This window comes from Halichoeres trimaculatus, unplaced genomic scaffold (genome assembly GCF_033239565.1).
Source record: "Halichoeres trimaculatus isolate MK-OKI-2021-1 unplaced genomic scaffold, fHalTri1.1 fHalTri1_scaffold_2, whole genome shotgun sequence".
Classification (NCBI taxonomy): domain Eukaryota; kingdom Metazoa; phylum Chordata; class Actinopteri; order Labriformes; family Labridae; genus Halichoeres; species Halichoeres trimaculatus.
The window spans coordinates 36,227,554-36,237,047 of NW_027437180.1; the positions used below are offsets into that span (position 1 = coordinate 36,227,554).

Consider the following 9,494-nt stretch of genomic DNA (forward strand, 5'->3'; position numbering starts at 1 on the left):
TCCATGCTGGATATGAACACAGCATTGCAAGTTTATAAATTGAGAAATAAATATGTTAAATTAAAAAACTTTGTGGTTTTATTCTTAAACAAATTCATATTTATTACCACATATACACACAAAAGTACCGAATATTAGTACCATTGAGTACTGACTGCCAGGTACCATTCATCTGTGCCGTATTGTTTTGAATGAGAAAGGAAATACTCCGAAAATTTTCTGACTTGGCGACTGGAATGCTGACGTCATTCCCACTCCCAACTTCCCAGTACGGAGTACAAATAAAACGCCCCATTAGCTCTTGTCCAGCAAAGACTTTGTGCTTGCTAATCACCACTTTTGAGCACCCGGAGCCAGGTCTTTGTCTGTGGACACCCATGACAGTATTACAGTCTACAATTGAATGTCTTCTTTCTCAAGTATTTTGTGTGAATACTATAAAACTAATCATAGATCCTGTGGATCCACTGGACAGGACTGAAACTCGATGTCCAGATGTCTGGAGTGAAAACAATATGAGTAGCATTAGCAGGAGCTTCCCTCAGTACTGAAAACAGAGCCTTACAGATCAGGTAAGGCCACCTCTTAGCAGTAAATCCGACTAGGCATACCTCAGTGAGGTCACTGCACTGAAAAGTTGGTTAGTGATGCAATAAATTCAGCAAGTTTTTTATATTGAGCTCTGTTTCTTTCCTCTGGCTGAAGTGTTTTTTTCCTTCTCAGGATATTCTTCTTAACATCACCTGTGCTTTACAGGCTTTGAAAATGACTACTTTACTTTTTCACTCACATATGCAACAATTTTTATGTTGTGGATCTTTTACAACATAATGCAGAAATTGATTGCACTATACTCCTTTTTTTTTCATAACCTACTTTTATGGCCCTGATGAGGTGACCCAGAATGCTTTTAGATGAATGGGACCTACACAAACACTAAAGCTGTCAACCGCAATAAAGGTTTCTTTTAAAGCTCTGTGCCCAGTGAAAGCAGGATGTCTGCTTTTTATCTCTGCACGCGTCAGGGCTGATGTTTCTTACGAATGTATCTGGTGCTCGCTCATACACGGGGGGTCAACACGATTTGGAGATCAGATAGCTTCTTGTTGAACCACTTGGATTTCAGGTTATGTGTTTTTAATTGAGTTAATGAACAGCGTGTTACTTGTCCTTCTCTTTTTCCCTCTCCAGGTGGGTCCTGCAGGGTCTCAGTTTGGACTCCTTGCCTGCCTGTTCGTCGAGCTCTTCCAGGGCTGGCAGATGTTGGAAAAACCATGGAAGGCCTTCCTCAAACTGCTGGGCATCGTCCTCTTCCTCTTCCTGTGCGGTCTCCTGCCGTGGATCGATAACATCGCTCACATCTTCGGTTTCCTCAGCGGCATGCTGCTCTCCTTCGCCATCCTACCCTACGTCACCTTCGGTACGTTTGACAAGTACCGGAAACGAGTCCTTATTGGTGTCTCTTTGTTGGCCTACATCGGGCTCTTCTCCTCCCTCATCGTTTGGTTTTATATCTACCCGATCAACTGGCACTGGCTGGAGCATCTCACCTGCCTGCCTTTGACAAACAAATTCTGTGAAAAGTACGACATCGACCACGACATCAACGATGTGGTGCACTAGATCTCGAGGTCAGCTTTTCCAGGTCAACAAAGTGGCCTTTCAAGAATGTGGAAATCACAAAGAACCTGAGGTGCAGTTCACGTGATTGGAATCAGCTCCACAGCCTGAGTCCTGCAAACTTGTCTCAACCTTTTCCTCCTTGGTCAAATCTGGCACCGGCTAGTTTGTTAATTTGCTAATGGGCTAGCAGATCCCCAGAATCAGAGGACAGGAAAAGATACTCAGGAAGTCTGAGGTGCGTCGAGCCAGGTGGACCTAAAGGAAGGAGACCTGCAGAGCCAGAACAGCTGGTGCCTTCAGCTTTAGGACAAGTCTTTTTAAAGAAGCCAAATAGAGAAAAAGGGACAGAAACAATCACAAACTGAAAAAACAGCAGAAATGGGGAAAAAACTGATGCCAAAGTGGTTCATGGACACTACAAACATTCATTTCTGCTGCTCCTCAAAGTGCAGTGAATCATCGTCAAGCTGTTTTATATCTTTGCTCTTTTTGTATGTATGCACTCAGCATGTCGTCGTTCTTTGGACCAGTGAAATGTTGCATTAACGTCACCTGTGTGTTCAAACTATCAGCTGTGCAGCTGAATATTTAATCTTCTGTGGTAAACTGAGGCAACGTTTCTATCTACAGCCACTCGTTGCCTTACTGATCATTCAACGAAGACGCCTCACAATGATTTTGCTTGAGATCAGTGTCCAACACATATTTGACCCTAATTTACCAAAGCAACCACACATGCTGCTTTTAATCACACGTTGCTTTTATTTGGATCAACTATCACAGTATTTAGTTTTGCCCACTTTTACATTTCAGCTCTACTTCTCACATATCACATTAGCAGATAACACAGCAGTGCCTAAACCACTCTGTGGATAAAAACTTAATTCACACAAGTAACAAAATCTTTAACCACATTTTTCTCTGAACAAAGCAAGTATTATTCTCTGTCCTGTTTTTTTACTCAGAGTCAAAAAATCAAACGTGAGTTTCACTTGAGCCTCATTTATATTGAGAAGTAAGAAGGCTTTGTTTTAGCGTTAAAAGTCTTATGTGATAAATAAAGAAGAGGAATTTTAATGTACTGTGACTGACAGCATGTTCTCCTAATACGCTCAGTCTTGGAGTTTGACACTTTGCTCTCTCATCTGGACTCTTAAAGGCCTAGACCAGTGGTTCCCAAATCAGTCAGGGTTGTGAAACACAGAAAGAGGCATCTTGAAACGCCTTCAAAAATTTAACTCTGCATATTTTATCCATTAATGTAGAAATGTAGTTAAATTTTCTATAAAACTATGCAAACAGAAAATGTTTGATAATGTTTTCCACATTCCTTAGTTGCCACAAGACTCTGAAGGTGTCTAGATCAGTGACAGCAGATGAATCTAGAAAACATATCAATATGTGCACATAAGTAGTACCAATGCCTGGTACCTGGCAATTGGTTCTCAACGGTACCAGTTTTCAGTACTTTTGAGTGTTTATGTGGTGATGAGTATGAATTTGTTAATAAAATGTTAAAGTTTTTCAATTTAACATATTTATCTCACAATAGGCCTGGGACGATTGTCAATAAATCAATTAATCGTAAAATGAATTAATTATACTCGATAATTTTGCGGGCCCGTGAAACCTCTTTTCAGTCGTCCAAAATCTTTCTGTCCTGGGGGACTTGGGGCTGCTAGCATCTGGCTAGCGCAAACATACAGAGTGCAGCAAGTGAGCCTCATGAGCTTGTCAGGAGCAACGCAGGTTAACTTAGTAGAAATCAGGAGTAAAAAAGATTATTTCAAAGTGAAACGGCACAGCCCCAGAGTATAAATATTTCTGCTTCACACAAAATGAGCAGGATGAGCCTATCAACACGGATGAGCCAGTGTGCAGCAACAAAAAAAGGCAACACACCAAACTCGCATGCCCACCTAAAACACAATCACCGACCCAGTAACACTAGTAAAAAATACTCATGAGAAATAAAGGTTTATTGCATTTGAAAGGCTGTATTGCATTTGGGGATGGGTACCAAATTCGGTACTGTTTTAGGTACCAACCGAATTCTGTCAAAAGTACCGGGTACCACTTCATGTAAATTCAAAAGGTACCATGTTTAGGTACCTAAATGCATCCTTGTGACTGTGAGGGAGTGGGAGATTTTCCATACTGAACATGATCACAGCATTACAAGGTTTATACTGAAGAATAAATGTTTTAAATTGAATTTTTTTTTATATTTTATTATTAAACAAATTGATACTTCTTACCACATAAACACAAAAAAGTATCAAAAATTGGAACTTTTGAGTACCGATCCCGATGCCAGGTACCGGACATCGGTACCTTATCGTTTCCAATTTGAAAGGTACCCATCCATAATTGCATTATTATGGTATATTATAGCAATGGTTAATTTGGTCTTAAAATAATATTTTCAACAGTATGGTTTATTGTCAATAATTGTGGGACAGTACATCGTCCAGCAAAATCTGTTATCGGCCCAAGCCTATTTCACAATATTTAACCTTGCAATGCTGGGTTCATGTCCAACATGGAAAATTACCTACTCTTCCACTCCCTCACAGTCACAAGGATGCATTTAGGTACCTAAACATGGTACCTATAAAAGTACCTAATTCGGTGCCCATCCCTACACATAAGTAGTCTGATTTTCTACAATTCAGTTAAATTTGGTCAGGTTTTAGATTGACTTGTTAGTGTTTTGCCATGGCAGGAGGTCAGTGGTCCACAATATTTTGGATGGCAGGCTTAAAAGTTTGGGAACCCTGCCCTAGACTTTAGCTGGTGCTTAGTTAGACCAGATGCAACTTTTATACACATCCGTACCTTTGAGGCTTGATGTGACATGTAGGTCATTTGAGTCAGCATTGTCAAGACCTGGCTGATGGAATGGGCTGAGATTCACGGAAATACTCATGGAGGGAATAGAAAGTTTGTGTTAAATTTTACTCCTTGTTACGACCAGCTTTTGGACAGCAACAAGATGGATGAAACCGTCTGAAATGAACCATACGTTGCATCTGGTGGTAAAGGGATAAACACATATGAGGCATCTGGCCTTATGGGTATAAATGGGTTAACCCATTTGGTAGGGCTGGGATGATATACTTTCTCACGATTCAATTTAATCACGATTTTTGGGGTGGCGATTCGATTTAAATTGTGATTCCTCGATATTTACGATTTTTGCAATTTGTAGTTTCCTTTTTTAGCACCGGACCGTGTGAAAAAGTTAAATGATGATAATGTCTACAGACTATATCAGGAGCCAGATTTTCCCATAAAATGCACATCATGTGAGTCAGAGAGAAAAATTTCACCTTCCACTGGAGAAAAGTGGTAATTTTTTTTTCCAATCCAGTTTATAAACAAAGACTGAAATGAAGAATTTGATTTTGGAAAAAAAAAAAGTTTTTTTGACAAAGAATCCCAATTTTGATATTGTCAAACAAAAAATCCCGATATATCAATTTTTTTTATTTTTTTCCTCCCACCCCTGCCATTTGGACCAGATGCAACATTAACGACCAAAATAAACCAGATGTGTCTCCGGTCCAGCTCACTCTGCTTCGTCCCTGCTCCGGCAGGTCACAGCAGATATGCAGGCTTTCTAAATTTGCTGAGTGCTGGAGCTGTGACCTATCAATTTACAAAAAAGCAGAATGAGACGTACATAAATTTTTGCCTAAAAATGCCCGGTGACTATCAAAATAAAACAAAATTTGCGAGGTGACAGATGAGAGAGCACCTTGTCAAGACGCAACTTGGCAGAGCTGGACTTCAAAATCATTTGTTGTGTTCCCAACATTGCACTTGTATACCTTTAAGAAGTGTTCAGAGTAACTTTGTGTTATGAAGACATGTTTTGGGAAATTGTATTTGAAATTCTGACTCTTACTAACTTTCGGCCAACTTTGACACAAATAAAGACGCAGGTCGTTTAGAATACTGTGCACGCACCTGATTATGCAGATCTATTATATGCATAAACCTTAACACTACGAGTCAGATGAGTTTTAGAACAAATGTGTCCCATTCATACAGTTTTCAAAAGGGCTTTTTAACCACTTTCCCGCTTGGTCCAAACACCTGAAAGTGAAACAGTTACTGCGTCGGCTCCTTCTTGAGCTGGATTGTTGTTGTTTTCTGTCAAGTCGACTCACAGCTGTTAAGAAAGCCACTAATGTCTGCTGTGTGGGGGATTATGGGAGTTAAGTGAGTTATGAGCTTATGTTGGACTTGTCTGGAGAGCTGACTCACTGATCATCAGGTGTTTTTGACGGGACAGGAGTCCACTCTGATTTGGTTTTATACTTTGAATTATCTGCTGAAAGTTTTAACACTGTTTCTCCAGTGATCATGTAATGTGTCCCGTATCTTCATGAAACCTTTGATATGTCAGCATGTTAGAGAGATTGACATAAAATACAACCACACACATCATCAAAACTGTTTGCTGTTTGCACTGGGACCAAGATGATTTCACTTTTTTTCTATTTATTGGAAAAACAAGGGCAATTTTAGAAGAAATCCAGTTCATGGTAAAAGTACTGTTCTGTTTTGGTTCAGTTATATATGTGACAAATGTATGTGTTAAAGCAGCCATTTCAAAATAAAAGCTATTCTCATAACAACATGGATATTTTGTGTCATTAAAATATTTGAAGCACATTTCAGTATGTTATTATTTTTTAATGTTATTACTTCAGTTCCAGACTTCAAGCCAAAAACAGATGATACAGTGAGTAAACCATATGCAACATTAAAAAACTCAAAACACATACTTAAAAATAAATCTTTGTCAATTTTATTATCAACAAAACAATGTAAAAAAAACATTTATGTCTTAAATTTAAGACTTTGGAGGCAGAGATGGTGATTGTCTTACAGTGAGAAAGGAGACAATCAAGGAGAGATCATGATAGAAAGTAAATATCTGAATTTAACGCAGACTCAGTAAATACAGTAAAGCTTACTTCTTGCTTCCTTAAAATCCTCCCTTTGACATTTTTTCCTTTGCATTTAATGATGCTTCAATAAAAATCTATGCACAGTCGACATTAGAGCAGACAAAAAAAGTCATTTGGCTTCATAAAGAGCCACAAACGATATCATATTTGTTACATACAAAGGTTTTAAAAAAAAAAGAGCAAAGAAAAAAAGGTCACTTGATTCTAAAGAATGTGACAATAAATAACACAAACAGAAGTTTTATTCAAAAGATGAAGAAGGTGCGTTTTTTCTTCTAGGACTCTGCTGATTTCATGTGTTTCTAACTCTGGACTACAGATCACCATGTTTTGAGTTTTTGCCCACCTGGATGACAGCTCCCTGTTTGTCATGTGATAGTGAGGATCACACACACCCTGTGCAGGTGTCTCCTCTCACACATGTCTGCTCTGACGTCTCCTCAACCTGTCCCACATGTCACATTTAGTCCCTTCTGTCCTCAACACCCACTGTTGCGCCTCATGAAGGCGTGGCCCCTGACTGGATACAGCATCTCGATGAAGGTGAGCGGCCCCACCGTGATCTCACTGGGACCCTGGACCTTGAAGCCAGACTTCTGGTAGAAGGGGACCAGGAAGTCTTCGCACATGAGGACGGCACGGCGGACGTAGGGCAGGCAACGCAGGTACTGCAGGTAACGCCACATCAGGATGGAGCCTTTGCCCTGCTGGCGGAAGGTGCGGTGGACGGCCAGGACGTGGATGTGGACTGTAGTCCCGTGGGGCTTGTGGAGAGTGAGGGCGTCCTGGAGAATGAAGAACAGTCACAGTTAGGTTTGGTTCTCTCAGAGATGTTATTTATCTGAGTCTTTTTGGCGCTTATGTCCCACTTAGAAGAATCAAGATCTCTTCTTTGTACTGGCTTTCTGATTTGGATACCTCAACCCCTTTATTCAGCACACTTTGACAGCAGTGACATCTATGTTTTTATGATCTGAATATTTCCAAATCCAATCCTTAATGAAGTGACCTCACCAGAAAAGGAATAAACACAGCCAAAATCCACTCAGAAAGAACGGCTCAGTGTGTTCACAGCACACCAAACAACCCAGAATGTTAAGCCATTATCACATTTTTTGGGAAACCAAGAGATTAGACTCCTTTCTGTGAACTTTTGACTCTGTCTCACGCTCAGCTTACGGAACAACCGTTTAAGTCGTGTGAATTCAAAACAAAACAAAAACAAGAAAGCCAAAGTTTGAAGTAAATCTGAGTCTCTCTTTCTACTCTCAGGGCCATCTGTCTTCCTAACTGTAACTCAGGGTCCAGGTGTCCCATCTTACCATGGTAAGTCTCTCCTGGTCCCACAGAGAGCCGATGATGAAGGCCACCAGCCGTCCCTCCTCGAACCAGCCAAGAGACAGCTCAGGACACAGGGTGAGGAAGTGACGCACCTCGTCCAGGTGGAGGGGGCACTCTCCGGACACTGAGATGAAGGCTTTGAGGAGGAGGAAGAGGAGGAGAACCAGTGTTATAAAATCTTGCTCACAAAAACAAACTTCCACAGAATTAACTAAGGCATACTGGATGATAAAGAATGTAACAAACACCTGAATTAATATTTCTTATATGCTATTGGACAAAAAAAATGTGGATTTCATTTCATATTAAGTAAATGAATGGATGTCATGTATATCAAAAATAAGGCTGCCATTCCAAGCCAATAAAACTAAAAAATGTCTGTGTGCGTAATTGTGCCAGAACAACTTTTTCTCAGCTATCACGACAGAAAAAGTTTGATAAACAATCCAGCAAAGTCGAGTCAAGTCTGCGTACCTTCTCTCTCTATCTCAAACACACTGATGGCATCCTCCGGGCTGAGGGAGCGGAACTCGCTGGCCGGCAGCGTGTGCCGGCGGCCCTGCGTCACCGGAGAGCGCATGTGAAGCGGTCTCATGAACGGAACAGCACTCACCACCGACATCTTCCTGTTCGATTCCTTTAGGAGTTTAATATCAAGAGGAAAAAATGAGCTGAAACTTCTCCCTGCTCTCCTGTAACTCGGGTATGTACTTTTCTAGATCAATGCGTCACGACCTGCGCGTAAAAACTGAGCTAAGCGTGGCGCGCGCTCGCTATTTATCCTCTTGGCGCGCAGAGGAGGCTGGTCCTAATCCTGGAGAGAGCTGGATGACCAAACCCTCCACTCCTCGTGAGTAAATTCGTCGATAAACATACTTACTTGAGGTCAGAGGGGATAATGAGATTTATCCTCGTCATGCCACGCTCGGACCCTCAGCCGATTTGGATTTGTTTGATCATGTGTCGAGGTTCCCCCACTAAACATTACGGAACTTTTTCCATGAGTAATTCCTGCGATAACTTCCAGTAAACAAACACTCAGCGGCTTACAGGAAGGACCATGGGGGTGTAAACAGACTTAGTAACGTTGTAAGGTTCCTGATGGTCTAAGAATAAATACAGGTGTCACTTCATTGTTGTTGTGTTGACTGAAGTGGGCCATCTTACAGACTCTTACTCTTCATGTGATTCCTCACAGCAAGATTTTCCAATGTCCTCTAAGTCGAGTTCACGGTCTCTGCCACACGTTATTTTTCCAGATCTGTAAGAGGATTACAGCATGTGTAGGTGTAAGTTTATCAATTCTTTAGTGTTAAATAACTTTAAGAATTTTTGATTTGTGGACAGCTGCTGTGCATCAAAGCATCTCCAAATGAGAGGCACCAAAACTGAAAGCTTGACTGATTTGTTTTTATAATTAATATTTCAGAGACAGCAAAGTGGTCTAACTAACAGAGACTGACACCAGGAGCAGGTGAACTGCTTCAGAGGTCACAAGACTGGAAATAAGTCCCATTCCCTGATAAACACTGAGCTTAAATCACAGCT

The 9,494-nt window shown here is 40.8% G+C and overlaps 2 protein-coding genes across 2 annotated transcripts in view; one reads left to right on the forward strand and one right to left on the reverse strand.

Annotated features, from left to right (window-relative positions):
- LOC141808532 (inactive rhomboid protein 2-like) overlaps nt 1-5,269 on the forward strand; it is a 50,284-nt gene extending 45,015 nt beyond the window's left edge. The window contains exon 19 of the mRNA XM_074695179.1: nt 1,192-5,269. Coding sequence (XP_074551280.1) covers nt 1,192-1,623 — 432 coding nt within the window. The 3' untranslated portion in view covers nt 1,624-5,269. The remainder of the gene's footprint in view (nt 1-1,191) is intronic.
- Nucleotides 5,270-7,084: 1,815 nt separating this feature from the next.
- aanat1 (arylalkylamine N-acetyltransferase 1) lies at nt 7,085-8,668 on the reverse strand. Its single transcript, XM_074696797.1, has 3 exons — nt 8,421-8,668; nt 7,928-8,082; nt 7,085-7,390 (listed from the first exon to the last, which is right to left on the reverse strand). Exons 1-3 carry the CDS (start codon nt 8,566-8,568, stop codon nt 7,085-7,087), a joined length of 609 nt encoding a protein of 202 aa, XP_074552898.1. The 5' UTR covers nt 8,569-8,668.
- Nucleotides 8,669-9,494: the final 826 nt, after the last annotated feature.

Excerpts from the sequence above, each read along its gene's own strand:
- aanat1 (XM_074696797.1), bottom strand. The coding sequence starts at position 8,568 with ATGTCGGTGGTGAGTGCTGTTCCGTTCATGAGACCGCTTCACATGCGC. Across the intron at positions 8,083-8,420 it reads GTTTGAGATAGAGAGAGAAG|CCTTCATCTCAGTGTCCGGA; the intron begins GTACGCAGACTT and ends TCCTCCTCAAAG. Across the intron at positions 7,391-7,927 it reads ACCAGGAGAGACTTACCATG|GACGCCCTCACTCTCCACAA; the intron begins GTAAGATGGGAC and ends TTCATTCTCCAG.